General features: G+C 36.1%; 2 protein-coding genes across 4 annotated transcripts in view; both read left to right on the top strand.

Annotated features, from left to right (window-relative positions):
* ccbe1 (collagen and calcium binding EGF domains 1) overlaps window positions 1–8,385 on the top strand; it is a 36,424-nt gene extending 28,039 nt beyond the window's left edge. Inside the window, exons 6-11 of one of the 3 annotated variants that reach the window (XM_024299604.2) lie at window positions 148–257; window positions 1,165–1,273; window positions 1,710–1,840; window positions 4,454–4,489; window positions 7,621–7,656; window positions 7,999–8,385. In XM_024299604.2, the coding sequence (XP_024155372.1) occupies window positions 148–257; window positions 1,165–1,273; window positions 1,710–1,840; window positions 4,454–4,489; window positions 7,621–7,656; window positions 7,999–8,157 (581 nt within the window). In that variant the 3' untranslated portion in view covers window positions 8,158–8,385. Of the gene's footprint in view, window positions 1–147; window positions 258–1,164; window positions 1,274–1,709; window positions 1,841–4,453; window positions 4,490–7,620; window positions 7,657–7,955 lie in introns of all 3 variants that reach the window. The other 2 variants (XM_024299603.2, XM_024299602.2) reach the window with 2 other exon arrangements.
* Window positions 8,386–15,270: 6,885 nt separating this feature from the next.
* The window catches only part of lman1 (lectin, mannose-binding, 1), a gene marked incomplete in the record, with an annotated part of 15,963 nt that continues 15,137 nt past the window's right edge, over window positions 15,271–16,096 (top strand). The window contains 1 exon segment of the mRNA XM_024299897.2: window positions 15,271–15,534. Coding sequence (XP_024155665.1) covers window positions 15,324–15,534 — 211 coding nt within the window.

The following is a 16,096-nucleotide window of genomic DNA, read 5'->3' as shown; positions in this document are numbered from 1 at the left end:
ATTTGACACTACGGTTCTAAAAATGCTACTCTTATCTTTTACAATAACACATTTTTAGTTGACTTTATTTATTTTGAAAAATCAGTGCGATGAGTGTGTATTTATTAAATTGTCCTAAGCTATGAACCTTTTTTTTTCTTTTCCCAGCAGTTCATCTCTTTGAAAAGTGTGATAATGTTATGAACGCTGGAACTTGTTCAGCCACATGTGAGGATTTCCTCCAGTTGAAGACGTACGTCCTGCAGCTGCAGCAGAAGGTATGTGACCAAAGAAGTGTCAAAATATACAATATAAGATTTAAAATAGAAATATCGTTAAAATGTCCAAAGAATGAATAATAAACTAATTTTGTTAGTTGCAAAATCACAATGAAGTAAATCAATTAGCATACAGTACTTTGGAAATCTTCCACCATTTCATCTTGACTCCTTTGTGCAGAATGAACAAACAAACAAGTCTATGTTCATGACATCATTCTGAGATTCCAGGAGCTTCAATCTCACTCTGTGTTTTTTATGACAGCAGATCATCATATCTTTCATCAGATAGATGCACGCATTTTATTTAATAAATAGCAGATTGATGAAACAAAGGATGGACTGAGACCTCTTCAAGTAGCGGTAGATTTATTTGTGTCCACCGAGCAGCTGAAAATCTAACGTAAAACTGGAGTCATACTTTCACATGTGTAATCGGTGACTTCTGAACCCATCTACGCATGAATCTGTCAACAGCCGCACTCAGCTGTCTCCACTGTAGCACATGATGTATGGCCTCCAGCTGTGTGGTCTCGCAGCTCCCTCAGAAAGGTGTTCTCTCTCGCCGCAGTTTTAAAGTACAGCAAAATGTAAATTCTTCAGTATTTATGGAACTTGAACACCTGCTCTGCAGGAGCTTTTTTATGAAAAACACTTGCTTCTTAACTTGGCATGATTTTATCGAACCTCTAAATGCACCTAATGTAGAGCAGATTAAAGATAACATTTTTCTAAGAGAACATTGACTCTCATAAAGGTTTTTGAATTGCAAAAGTGTCATTTTTGCATCATCTCTATAAGATCTTAGCTCTATTTAGCGTGATTTATTTACCTGTTTGGCTGGAAAGTGTAAAGCTAAAGTATTGAATTCCAAAATTTTTTGTTTTGTTTGTTACTTTTTCTTAAGATGGCTTTGCTGTCAAACAGTGCTGACGTTCCTGTGCAGATGACTGAAGACAAAACCCTGACGTCCCCTATATATTTACCGGGACCTCCGGGCTCCCCCGGACCGCCAGGTAGAAACTGATATCAGACTTGATCAGTCCTGTATGTGTCCTGCATTATATTTACAGGAAGTGTTGAAATACTAGCAACAGCTAATATGTTTTTACTTTTTAATTCGTATTTCATTAGATGGCAGGTGTTAGTTCTGGTGATAACTTCATATATTTTAAAGCAAAGTAAAAGAAAGAAACTAATTTTACTTAAAATCACAAGTTTTATTGCTCTGATGACATCAGCAGTAATGTCTAGAATAAATCTAAATTTATAATGTTGAAAACATCATTGCTTGTATGTGAATTCTCACTTTTTACAGCTTATAAGAAACAACAACATTATGCAAACAGAACTTAAAATCAGACAGATTTCCTGTTTTTAAGCTTTTCGTATGCATTTATACTACTGTTTTCTTTAATTTAGCATTTTTCTCACCACATAATTATATTTTAGGGGATCTGGGACCAGAGGGCTCTGCAGGACTGATGGGACCTCCTGGTCCTCCTGGCCCCCGTGGCTTGATGGGACCCATAGGACCCTCCCCAGACCTGTCCCACATCAAGCGTGGCCCTAGAGGACCTGTGGTCAGTTAAGATGAGCTTTTAACTTACTGTAGTTATTGTCAAAAACTGGAGATTTTATCCTTGTTTTTTTATTTTATTTCTAAACTTCTCATAATGAAAGATAATCTATTAGAAATTAATGGTAAATCACTTTTATTGCTTTATCCTTAAACTATGGTGGAAACTCACCAACGCCGACATAGAAGCAAATGAGATTTACCTGTTCTACTTAATCACAAGTTTTCAGCTTTAACTTTCATGCTTTTGTACACAGGCACTTAAAGAAAAAGGATGCACCTGTTTCAAATTCTTAAATTAAAATATATTTAAATTAAATTAAGGACTGAATTCGAGAGCCTCTCATTCAGAGACAGCTGTGATCAGCTCTGAACCCTCAGTTTACAATTCAGGTAGATAAAAAGTATAGATTATTACAATTATTTAACTTAGTTGTGTGTTTTTATGGCTTCTTATGAAACCATTTTTCTTTGTAAAACTGATACTTTTTACATTTTAAAATGTGTGTGTGAGGGACTGTTTCCTCCAGATTTGGTCCGATGTCAATTTTCTATTAGGTGGTCAAGTGTTATTTCTTTATGTTATTTCAGGGCTGTCAACATTAACGCACGCAATTAATCAAATAAAAAATGTACGCGTTAGTATTCATTAACACAAATTAGTCACACTTCCATCTTCCACGTGGGGTCTAACATTCTGAAAATGCACACTTCATCCGAGTTTTTCCCCACTTCCACGGTCCCAACAAAAGAAATAAATATCCAACTGTTTTTTTGTACTTTATTCCTGTTATTTTCTCATTTTCCTTTCAATTTCTCTTTCACTCAAAGTAGACAATTTGATTTGTGGTATGGCCCGTTGTCACGGTAACATGACAACACGCCATTGAGGTGGGCTGAAGTGGCGCAGACTTGTTTTTTTGTCCAGCTGATGATGCAAATATTTGTAGCCAATCAGAATCGAGTATTCACCCGTACCATGGTAGAAGTTCATCTTAAAGTTAGTTAAAAATTTTCTTTCATATATCAGTACCGTGGAGTTTTTTGGAGTAAAGCTGCAGACATCAAAGTATTTACAGTTCTACTTATTTTACTGTTGATGTGCTTTTGTGCACACAAATGACACTTCTGTGATATTAAGTTAACACTTTACAAAGTTAAAACTTTTTTTTTCTGGCCTGCTTTTGTTCAAATGTCGCTTATTGTCATTTAAATGTACCTAGTAAAACATGATTGATCACAATCCAGAAGTGTGATTAATCTGATGATTTTTTTTAATCGATTGACGCACTAGTTATGTCTTCTGGCAGCAAAGCCACAGTCTACATGTAAAAGCTTCTGCAGCCTAAGCTATGAGCTGGTCACTGTGGCCAAAAGCATCGCATCTCTCTGATGTGATGAAACCTTTCCATGTGGTAAGTTGGACATTTTGTTGAGCTTGAAGGTGATGATTTTTGAGCAGGTTCTGCACGGACTGTAGACTGTGAAACACGTATTGCAGACGCTTTTAGCTCGCCAAACCTGCTTCTCCATGGTTACTGGCTGTTGAAGGGGACATTGTTAGACTTCCTGTCGACTGTACAGGTCATTAAAACAAATCTTCCTTGTAATATTTTGATAAATTCTTACTCTAAAACAAAGAAATGCATTTTAAATTGTTTATTTGTCTGTTTTCTATGATTTATTTAAAATGTGTTTACCTAAATAGTAATATTAATGTAGTAAACAGGTTGAAGTTGGCCCCTGAGGACGAATGCACCCTCTGAAAATCCCTTAACTATGTGAGCTTAAAGAAGAAGCCTCATTTTAATGACAAAAACAACAGAGAGGACTGAATCCATTTACGGCTTCAGCTGTTTTCTTTGGCTTGGTGTATTTTGTTCAGCACTCTGCTTATGATTACGACCCCTCTGTGTTGAGGTTTGGGATCTGATTCAAGAATGTGCAGGATGGGGCCGGCGAGACACATTTCTGCTTTTTAAAGCTGGCGTGTTTATGCTGTTCTGCTATTGATAAATCAACCGTACTCACCTACAAGCTGCAGGAAAGTGAGTCCTGGAGGCAGGATGCGTTCGATTGGGTTTGTTTGTGATTGCATCACATTTGGATGTACTTTTGCCTTTCATGCATGCTGAATAAAAGGCTGTCAAACAGTGTACACCTGCTGAAGAATAAGCACACTTACAAGGCTTGGTCACAGGGTCACATCTGTCTAACCACATGCCAGGCTTTGAAAGTGATCAGGGTTTGATTCAGAGGATTGTTCTGATCTGAATATTGGCACAACTCCCTACAATGTGTTCACAAGTCTGTGATTATCTTAGAGGTGTGTGTGCCGTTCATCCAAAGCCTTTGGGAATGCTCTGAAGCCTGGCATACGGCATTTTACTTTATCTCTCAGTGGATTTTACTACAGAATACACATTTGAATTAAGAAAGATTGATTTTTTTTTTTTTTTTTATGAAAACCTTTTTGTTTTTAACTCACTTGTGTCAAACCCCACATTTAAACCCAATGAAGCTGTATTTGTAGCCTCCAAAAGAGCATTTAAAAGTTTACAACTGAAAGAGTTTCATATTTGACCGTCTTCTTCATGGTTGTCATTTGATTTCACAGGGGCCTCCGGGAGCTCCAGGAAAAGACGGCCAGAAGGTAAGCTATTTAGTTGTCCCGTCTTGCGTGTTATTAAAAAATAGTACTGTCATGCGATTAATTTTTTTGTGCAATTAATTAATTGTGACCTGCAATTAATCAATCTAATTCATCGATTTTAATCACAGTAATTTTTTACCTCAGTAAAGTCTCATTTTGAGGTATTTTATTTAAATTTGTGACATTGTGGTGCAGTAAAACATCAAAATAAAACTAAAAAGGTGGCTTTATTAGGTTTTTTTATTATTATTATGAATAATAAACAACTTCTAACCTTTACTTTGACAGCACCAAGGGGTATTTTTTTCAATCTTGAACAAATAACAAAATAAAAAAACATTAGGTCCAAAGTTTTCTAATTTACCAAATCAAAAAATAGTAGGAAGACATACTTCCTACTATTATTCCATAATTCAAATGTGCATTCACCTTGTTAAACAGTTTACCACAACAGCGAGACAGTAGAAAAAAAAGAAAAGAAAGAAATAGGCTATAACAGGACTGAATTTCTAGGTTGGGAGCACAAAATATGAAGCAAGCGATGAATTAAAATTGAATACATAAACATTTGTTCTAAAATTAGACAAAGAAGGCTCTAAAAATGATGTTGCTTTTTATCTGCTTGTGGAGCAAACTGCAGGTTGGTGCAGTGATTGAGGTTTGCTTTGAATGGAAATCTGATACTTTCCAATCATTGAAGCTGTCAGAAACTCAAGTGAGAAATATGCAGCAATCGTTGAAACATGATCAGACAGAACCTCACATGACATATTAAAGACCCACTCCAATGAAAGTTGTGTTTTTAACAGGTTCTAGTAGAGTTTTTCTCATGATGGAGAACTTACACAAATAAAAAAAAATTAAGTTAAAAATTGTGTTTCTGAATATTCCTTTATTCAAATCATTGTGAAGCAGGAGCAGACGAAAAAAGCTGTAAATTAATTCTGTGATGGTGCTTTTATTGCAAGTAAAATGAATTTTTTTTAATTTTTCCTTAGTTTGCTAATTATAGAAATATAAATTTTCTGGAATTGGACCGCATCATTATTCATTTTTTCACTCCCAGTAAATGGAGTGGTGATCAGCTGTAGATTTATTTTAAAACTTGTTCACATTTTATATTGTTTGACAGAACAAAAAGAACGTCTGGGTATAATCTGACTTTGCTTAGTAATAATTCAACAAACTGAACTGATTAATGTCAGCCGCTGGAAAAACATGAACAAAAAATAAAAAAAAAATTAAAACAGCTGTGCAGTCATAAATGTGTGCAACAGATCAGCTTCACGCTTTTCCCGCTCAGCTTCCATCCATAGACACGCGATCAGATCACCACCCATGTGATCTCACTGATAACAGTTTCAAAATAAAGGATTATTATTCATTTTTGATTTCACAGTAAAAAGCTTTGTTTAATTTTCCTACAGTTTGCATTCATTTAAAAAGCTCATTCATGACGGCGACGCGTAAACTAATGTATACTGTGAGAAACTATTTAGCTCTATTGAAGAAAAAAAATCTGCGTTACTAATACAGGTGGGCAGGATCACAGTAACGCACTGTGTGATGTGACCCTTTCCTTATGACGCCACGGGGAAAAAGATCTTTGTTGGAATAGATTGTCATTCAACACGATTTTTTTTTCAAATCCAAAAAATATAAAAAGACAACAGATCAGGTGGTTATTGTTGTCATACCTCCGCATGCCACATGCCATAATGTAAGCAAAGGGATGATGGGAAATTAGTGCAGGCTTACTCTGCGTCCAACAGTCCCGCCCACGAATCAGAAGTGAATTTCTGATGAACTAGAAACTATGTCTTAGAAAACTACACAAGTTTTTTTTTGGCTAAAAATTGCATAATCATAATTAAAAGATCACTAGCAATGCTTTTACAATAGATCCAAATGGGATTGTAGTGGGACTTTAATCAATTATTTTAATGCTTTTAAAAAAGCTATTGAAGCACATCTTTTTAGGATATTTCTGAAAAGAGCTAATTTTATAAATCATTCCCCGAAAGTGGTTTGCTGATGTTTTGAACCAAATGTAAGACTGGTGAATCCTCCTTGTGTACCCAGGAGCTTGGTATTCAGGGAAGTGGGAATCTTGTTTAGATAGATTTGAGGGTGACGCTGGTCTTTTTAGCTGATTAACAAATCCAGACCACCTGCCAAAACATCCACAGCCTCAGCTTGACCTTAGGGAACAACCACAGTTGGAAGATCTGAGTGTGCTACTGTGAAGTAACAAGTCTCAATGTGTAGAATTTCACTTTGGGATTAGTTTTACATTTTATGTTCAGAATATATTCCCAGTCTTATTGGAGTTGGAAGAAAACATTGTAAAGTTTCACTGTTGCTTTGGTGGTCATATATATATATATATATATATATATATATACAGTCTATATATATATATATATACAGTATATATATATATACTATATATATATATTGCAAAGTGCATCCACTTTACATTATTACTTCTTTGTGTTTCTTTCCACTCTAGTCCAAAAGTACAAATGTGTTGAATTTGGTTGGAGGGCTCAGACCGACCTCTGGGTGATCTTCTTCATTTAAACAGGTGTTTCTTATAGACACTGAGGTTCACATCCAAGAAGGATGCTTCTGGTCCAAAATCAACACCTTGAGCTTTAGAAAATTCATCCGTAAGTGTCTGAACCAGTGTTTACAGTCAAGGAAAACAGATGGGTCTAATAAAGGGGATCTGCACAACATTCAAACCTATCTGGCCCATCTGAGGTTGAGCAAGGCGCTTTTTTCCTCCCTTTTTTATTGAAATTGAAGTACTTTGAAATGAGAAGTCTAACATGCAGTAGAGGCAAAAGTGTCAGGCAGGAATGATTTTAGGAAATGTATCTGACCATCGTTCCTTTCCAAGATGCTGACTCAACCACAGACAGATTATTTTGTTTATTTATTTGTTTTAACATTACCTCTGTCTATTTTTGTCTATGAAGATAAAACAGCAAAAGTGAATCGTAAATTTGGCATTTTCTTTTTGTGCAAGATTCTCTGTTTCTTTGTTTTCTTAACTGAACAACATGAACTCCCGACTTCCCCCAGTTTAATTCATCCTAACTAAATATTTATTGTTATTTCCTCAGGGGGACAGAGGAGCTCCTGGGGCTGTTGGACCACCAGTAAGACCAAAGCTGTCCATACTGATCCTATGCTTTTTATTAATATTGTCACAACATTATACTTCAGAAAACTAACACTAAAAGCAAGATTGTAAATGTTAATTTAATTAGGCTTAACCGTCTTTTGCAAAGTGCTGTGAATAAATAATGATAACAAATAAGGAGAAAAAGCTCAGTAGCTAGTTTAGATTTGTAGTTGATTTTAAATCCAGAAATATTTATTTAAAAATTCCCCAAATATCTGAGTTTTTTTTAAGTGTTTTTCTATATTTTTCTTTTATGTTGTACTTCTCCCCTAGGGCTCCCCTGGCTCCTTTGACTTCCTGCTTCTTCTAATGGCAGATATCCGCAATGACATCGCTGACCTACAGAGTAAGGTGTACGGTCGGCCGATTCATTCTCCAGAGGAGGACTTTTCTGCTGCGCCTGACAGCTGGCGAGATCCCCACGACGGCGTGGACGCAGGCTCAGGGGAGGACGACAAGGAGGTTCATCCTCTAACGAACAGAGGGTCCAAGAGGAGCAGAAAGAGAAAACCAGCTCGAGACAGAACTGACTGAACAGACTGGAGAGCACACTCAACGGTTATACATACTTTAAGTGTAAATATGAAGCATTTTTTATTATTATTTAACTGATTTTACGGTGTTTTTACCACAGATGTTTATTTTTATATAAACAATTTTAAGTGTGTTTTGAGAAAATGAAATAAAATTGTTTTTTTGCATATTCATTTTTTGCATATATTTATGAACACACTTTTTTGCATTTTTGTTATCAGATATGTTTAAAAATGTAGAGAAATCTTTGTGCTATTTTTTTAATTCTATTTGGGAATTATTTTACAAAAATAAAAAATATATATATTCCTATTATTTTAACTAATTCTGAATTTCATACCAAAGCAAAAGAAAATGCAAAAACTTCTTCTTTCAAATAAATGTTGTCAGCTAAGAGTCTTTAGATCGGCAAACAATAGGAACAAACCACCAAGGTGTAGGTAAGTTTGTGCCAAACCCTTAAAATGTGTGTTTTTAAACATAGAAGTGAAAAATAACTTTTACTTTTAACATCTCCTGTTCTGCAGGTATAAAACCTTTTGATCCCTAATGCCAGTATTCTGTCATGATCCATAAATCAGTTGAGCTAAGGCTGCCTTGTGAGGGTTTTGTCACTCAGAGTGATTCATGGCTGCATTTGAAAATGTGAGTTAAAACAGAAGAAAATCTGTCATCAAAGATACTTCACTCCAAACACTGAAGGGTTTTTTTTTATCATTTTGCCAGAGGGAGAATAAAACTCTCATATTGTCAAGAATTTTTTATTTGTTGCCAAAAACTTTAAATTGCAATTATTAACATCAGTTTCTTTTATATTCTGAGGTTGTAAGCGAACTGTATATGCATTACACTCAGATATCAGAGTTAAAGTTAGTATTTACTCTATATTTCTGAAAAGGTTTAAACCTGACGTCCAGCAGAGGGAGACTTTCTCAAAAAGATTGTTTGTCTTTATGTCTTATCGTAATAAAAATCTTTGTTTTCTGAAACAAAGAACCTGAAAACATAGATATTTATATAAAAGAAATGTATAAATGTGATGGAGCACCAGCTTAATTTACCTTTAATGTTGCTTTGGTACAGTGAGAAATGCTGTTGAGTTCAATATTTTAAGACAGAGTCTGATTTTTTTAAATTATGTTACTTTAAAAATAATATAAATAATTTATGCAGGATTTAAATAATGTTTTAAAAAATAGTGAGGAAGTTTATGTCAGAAACAGGTTTTAGAATTTGAGTTAAAACAAGATGATTTTCTTTTAAACTCATTGAAAACAGGAAAAAGATGGGTTTTTTCCCCACACTTTTTTAAGGAACTTTCCACTTTTTTTATTAAATGAATTGTTGACTTACTTTATAGGGTTTGGGCTGGAAGAGCTGTCAAATGAAATCAAAAACATTGCTTGGATCAAAATCTGATCATTTAATTTTAAAGAGGAAAATTCTTGCTTGATTTTAGTTGTTATTTCTTTTAATTAAAAACATATATCTATATTGTTTTTTAGGATTATTAATAATCAGGCTGATATGAAGTGTGTTTATTGAAAATAAAAATCTCTGTATAAAATAAATCTCCTGGAAAACAAATCCAGATGAACATGATCATTTTATGCTTGATTGTGTCCACAAGGTGGCAGCATCTTGTTAGCCAGTTCCTGTGTTGCACTGCGCATGCTCAGTGAACTCTTCAGGCTTTACAGATCACTTTACAATTGGGACCAACAAACCTCAGTTGAGAATAAAGTTTACAGAGAATATTTATTTACCATCAATAATGTTTCTTTTCTTGCACATTTTTGAACTTTGTGACATTAGATGCTCTTGAACATCTAGTTGTGATGAACAGTTTTAAAATCTAATGTCACAGGAATAGGTGGACCAAAGACCAAGCCCCAAGAGCTCCAAGTTTTTAGGAATTTCTTTGTTCTCAAATGCTTTCAATAATTTTCACACATGTTTTTAGGATCTTCCTAGTTTTTATTTTCCATTTTTTTTTACATAAACCACAATTGAAAATAAAAGAAAACAACTCTAATTTACCATGTATTTTCATAATTTTTATGACAAATACTTGTTATTGTATTTATTACATCAGCAAAAGTGTTCTATGCTTAATTAAAAGCAGTTTGTGTAGGAATTCTACAAGTATGCTTAGTCTATACTTAAAGTGATGCTGTACTTGAAGTTTACTTTCATATACTTATATTTCAGTTCAGTCTGAAGAAGTATTCAATTATAATACTTCCTACACTACCCATGCATATGCTTGCTATACTTATACCCAAGTACTTGATAAAATAAACTTGTGTACTACTTTTCTCTAAGGGTTTTTGTCTCAAAGAGAGAATATTAGGCATTTTTATTAAAAGAAAAAACTTTTTTTTTTGTTTTTTTTTGTTTTTTGGCCATAAAACGAAAAATATATTTTTTTTAAATCTTACATAGATAACACTTTTTTTCATTATTATTTATGTCAAATCGTGTGTGCTTGGAATTGTTTAAAGTGTCACAAAGGTAAAAAGAGTTCAGTAAATTTCCAAAACCAGGCTTAGTTTTAAAAAGAAGATACAACACAAAAAGCAATGCAAGTTTAATAAAATAAACAAAATATCATGGGGAAAATACAATAAAAGTTAAAATTCAAAAAAGGAGAAAAAGAGCCTGTCTTAATAAATATGTCTGAAGAAGCTTTTTTAAACGGATTCAGCCATTTGGAATGTCAAAGGTAGGGAATTCGTTTAGAATAGGTCTCCATGAGTTTAAACTTGGTTCTCTGGACTTTTCGGATGTTTTGATTTGAGCAGCGTAGAGAGATCGGTTGGAGGTGTCAATAGATTAGAAACATAATTTAGAGCCTATATTTAACTGTCCTTTGAATAAAAGTGAATCAACTTTAATTTTAACTACCCAATAAATTATATTTTTCAAAAAAGAATTAAAAAAAAAAACAACAAAAACTTTGCAGGATATTCCTTAAAAATCTCCTCAGGAGGTAATTAATCACCAGCAAACAAAACTTGGTCCTAAAAGAATTCAAATATTTACTGAAGTGCCCCCTTGTCCCTAATTATATCTCCCTGCTCGTCCCCTTCGTTATCTAGAACTACCCACAAAAAGATGAGACGCTGAATGAGAACCCCCCCCACACACACACACACACAAACACACGACACAACCCTTCTAAAGTAAATGCCTAGCAGCGAATAAAACTGCCTTACTGAGGTAATTTTATTAGAAGCGGCTGTCTGAATCTGTTGGTAACAGATGGAGGAAACAAACAGAAAATTAGTGTTACCCAATTTATTAATTAATGCATGAGTGTGGACGCCCCAAAAATCTCCTTTTCATTGAAGATTAGAGCTAAAAAGAAGGAAAAAATACATTGTTGCCCTTCTATGTAATTAGAAAACAGTGCAAATTCAATTCTAATGAGGTGAAAGGCACCCCCTTATACCCCCCTCCCTAAAAAAAAAGGGTCTGCTCTTATTGAGGCCTAAGTTTAAGGAAGTATTGAGAGTGAAGGAGAAAATAATGAGAGATCTGCCCAGGCCTAAGTGCTTTACATGTAACAAACAGGTAGAGAGGATTGAATGGCTCTCTTTCTGGGACTCCTGGGGGGCCTGTCTTCCCAGCACAACAACACTTGGCCCTGAGAAAAGGGTCTGCTGAGGAGCCCCGGGAGTGAATGGACCTGTGCCGCGGTGGGTCACACTGAATGGCCACAAGCTCCTTCAGCGATTAAAAACCATGTTGTGGCAGCCCAGTGTCCACACATGTACACAAACACGCACCTCCTGCACAGGCGCACACAAAGCCCTCACCTTTGCAGCCCTCCCTCTCATCGAGTTATCTTTACTCAGGTTTTGTCTACTCTAATTGGAGCTGATGAGTGTCTAATTGGTAGCTTTTTTACAAGACCCAGTACTTAAGCGATGGCAAGCCGAGGGAGGCAGCATGAGCAGAGTTAATAAGAGGCTTTGCACAAATAAAAGCTTTAAATTGGGCCCGTCCCTAAGAATGGGAGGAAAGGAAAGTTGAGGATACCTTTTGTGTGCTCCACATCTTTCACTTCTGTGCAGGTATCTCAAAAGAAGGAGGGCAAGCAGTGGTTGCCGAAACATTGAGCACTTGTGCGCATAAAGGGATCTGTTCTGCATTGTCCGGGGCCCATCGTTTAGTGTGTCTGTTAATAATGAGAATGGGCTGCTCCTCCAATGAATGTGGCAAAGTCCTCAGTGGGCAACAAGTGCCCTCTCATGCCTGGACCACACTGGACTGTGTTGAAGCAATCTGAAATAAAAGTTTGGTCCTTCGGCTTTGTTCCGAGTGAGTATGTGGCCCATGTGCGCACTACTGAGCCCATTCCACGCAGCTCTAATACAGAATAATAATTTCAGATTGTTTTCTGCAGGGAAGTCTGCTTCACTGAATGGTAAATTTATCATAAAAAATCAAGTACTCTGATTAAATGAAAGGAGATTAACACAATGGGTTCAACTCAAGGACGCTTCCTCAACATGCTGCCCCATCTATTTCATGTGGTAATAGGTTGCTTTTCGGGTAAGAATAAACACCGTCATGTAACAGGCGTCAGCGTGGTGCCTCGCCGGGAGGTGCCAAGTCACTTTCCCTTTCCCCTGAAGAGAGGCGGCTAATTCCTTTAGATCCCCAGAAACAAAAGCCCCACCCACAACAGATGTTTGTTTTTGTCTAAAAGTGGAAGAAATACCCAAAAGTGACACAACATGTCGATAAATATATCTTAAAATAGGAGACATTTGTAAAAGTGTTTTTTTCACAAATGCAAACCAGGATTACTTTCTCTACAGTACTGTATAATTCACTGGGCAAATATTTGTGCTTAGGCCTTTCACAGTTTCAGTGACCCATTAACGTCCTACCGGTTCTCATTGTTCACATCTAAATGGATCTATTTGCATTGCTTTTTTATTCAAATCCTACATTTCCTCACAAAGAATGTGGTTTAACTCTCTAATAGGGGCTTCCGAGACAAAGCACGAGGCCTCTATTTTCTCTGAATCCACTTGTTACATTTCTGGACAACTTTAGTGCAAAGTCTTTAGAATTTAATGGGGCAAAACCAGCGACTCTTCACCTTTGATGTGCGGTCTTAACAGTGCTAGTTAAAGTCGTTGGTCAGTGGTCTTCGTTTGCTGATCATTTGCCAGAAAAGTCTGAAATCCCAGATTAGTGTCACTACAAAAGCCCTTTTTGTTAAAGTCCCACCCCTGAACCCGTAATCACGGGCCCACACGCTGATGCTGCTCCTCTAAAAGCAACAGGAGGAAGTTGGTCAGAGCAAATAGAAAATGAACAACACATTATTGTGTCATCTTCCATGCCCCACTGAGGCTTTCACTTCCCCCTGAAAGTACAGGCTGCCAGCCAACATGACAGCAGCAGGCTTCACATTCACTGAAACATGAGCCTAGAAACTCTGACTTTATGTTTGATGCTTGCTACACTGTTTTTTTTTTTAATAAATTACAACAAGCTTTTTTTGCTTAAAGATTCATGAAAATCCAGCCTAATATGAGAAAAGAACGGATCTCTTTTGTTTGGGAACAACAGCAACTCGGCCACCAAGTGGTCCACGTAAACTGACGTCGAGGGGTCAGTGTTTGCTGAAGGACATAGTGCAAAGAGGTTGCCGACTTTCTGCACAGTCAATTGCTACAGAGCTCCGACCTTCATGTGACCTTCAGATCAGCCCAGTACCCAGAGAGTATCGTGGAATGGGTTTCCACCTGCATCCAAGCCACACATCACTTTGAATGCTTCAGCATACCAAAACATTTTGGACGATTCTATGCTCCCAACCTTGTGGGAATAGTTTGGTACAGGTCCCTTCCTTTTCCAACATGCCTGTGCACCAAGCAAGGTCCATAAAGACATGGAGGACAGAGTCTGGTGTGGATGAACTTGACTGGCCTGGACAGAGTCCTGATGTGAACCCCATAACACCTTTGGGATGAACCAGAGCAGAGACTGAGAACCAAGTCTTCTCCACCAACATCAGTGTGTGATTTCACCAATGTGCTTTCAGAAAAATGGTCAAAAATGCCTATAAACACAGTCCTTAACCTTAATAAACAGCCTTCCGAGTTGAAACTGTGAAAGTTACTAAAGGTAGACCGACATCATATTAAACTCTATAGGTTAGGAATGGAATGTAGTAGTAGTCGTAGTAGTAGTGTTGTAGTAGTTAGCATAAAAATATATGTTGGCAAAACGTTTACTCAATTTGCTTCAGTTTTGGGGCGTAGCATGTGTAAAATGCATTTCTGCTGACTAACTTATTGTAAAAACCTTCAAAAATGTACCCCGAGTTGTTACCTTAGGCATTAAAGGGATATTTAAATTATTTCAACAACTGGAGCTTTTTCATATTGTATCATTATCCTATAGTTAACCATCACTATCAATGCTGTTTTATAACTCATGTTTTTTTAACAAATGTGTATGCTGCTTGATTTATTTTTTTGTCTTATTGATATAGCACCAAAGGATTGCAATCAGTTTTGTTTTGCAATACACAACCATGCATTTTACATTTAATGAAAGAGACTTTTGTTATCAGTATAGTATGCAGTCATCCAGATGTCACCCTTGGACCAGATCTGAACCACTGAATCCTGGGAGTCTGAACTTGTTTAAAGCTAAATTAAAGCCGTTATTATATCTTAATTATTTATCATAGTGTGTGTCTTCTTCCATTTAAATTCCTTATCTATTTATTTATTTATTTACTTACTTATGTATTGAATTGTATTTTATTATTTGATTTTATTTGATATAATGTAATTTTATTTCATTTAGCTTATTTTTTAAAATTATTTATTTTATTTTATTTTATTTTATTTTATTTTATTTTATTTTATTTTATTTTATTTTATTTTATTTTATTTTATTTTATTTTATTTTGCCGCTCTGCTTATGGTTAACCTTCAGTCATGCGGTGAGTGACAGATGGAAAGAAGGGCGGGACAAAAAAAAACACCATCCAATCAGAAAACGCCCTGTTGGCCCTACAGGTTTCCCATCATGCTTCCGCTCTGAGCGCTACGTCAGCAGTGATACAGAAACATGGCGGTGTGCGAAACACAGCGGCCGGCTCTTTACTTTATTTTAAGTTTTCTCGCAGCTGCATCTTTTCACCGCGGTGTCGCCGACGTCACCACAGATGCCCCGAGCTCAGGAGAGCCTCCTCACCGCCGGTTTGAGTACAAGTACAGCTTCAAAGGACCACACCTGGCGCAGTCTGACGGCAGTATCCCATTCTGGATCCACAGTGGAAGTAAGTTAGTCTCCACTTGTCAACCAACAGAACCGAATCGAGACGTCTACACGTGTTTTTAGCACGGAAACACCAGACTGCATTTCAATTAGCAGTGCCTGTTGGCTAGTTTCATTCAAAAGTGTTCCAGGAAGCATCTAAAAACAGCAAAAGTGTGCCTGCTATTTAGAGAATAAGTGTTGAATGATGCATTAGTGCGTGCAGACCCATTCCTGCGATAACAGGCCGTTAGATTCTTGCATCATACAGTGAGTTGTCCAGCTGCTGACATAAGTATATGGTTATTTCCTCTCCCTCTGCAGCAGCTTTGATCAAAGGCCAAACATAACATCAGTTTGCTGTCAAGCTGCGTAGTAAAAACACTTTCTCCCCTTTAAATTTTATTTGAATACTCAAAATACAAAAAAGCCCCAAAACATTTACATTATAATTATATTTATGAATTAGTGAATCATGGTGATCTCTAATTTAAAGTATTCAATTTTCCTTTACTGAAAAATAACAATTAGATTAGCTGTTACTAAAGATATAGTAATCAATTCATATTTTAATTTGGGATTTG

This window comes from Oryzias melastigma, linkage group LG12, assembly GCF_002922805.2.
Source record: "Oryzias melastigma strain HK-1 linkage group LG12, ASM292280v2, whole genome shotgun sequence".
Taxonomy (NCBI): domain Eukaryota; kingdom Metazoa; phylum Chordata; class Actinopteri; order Beloniformes; family Adrianichthyidae; genus Oryzias; species Oryzias melastigma.
This window is presented reverse-complemented; position numbering and strand designations above follow the sequence as displayed.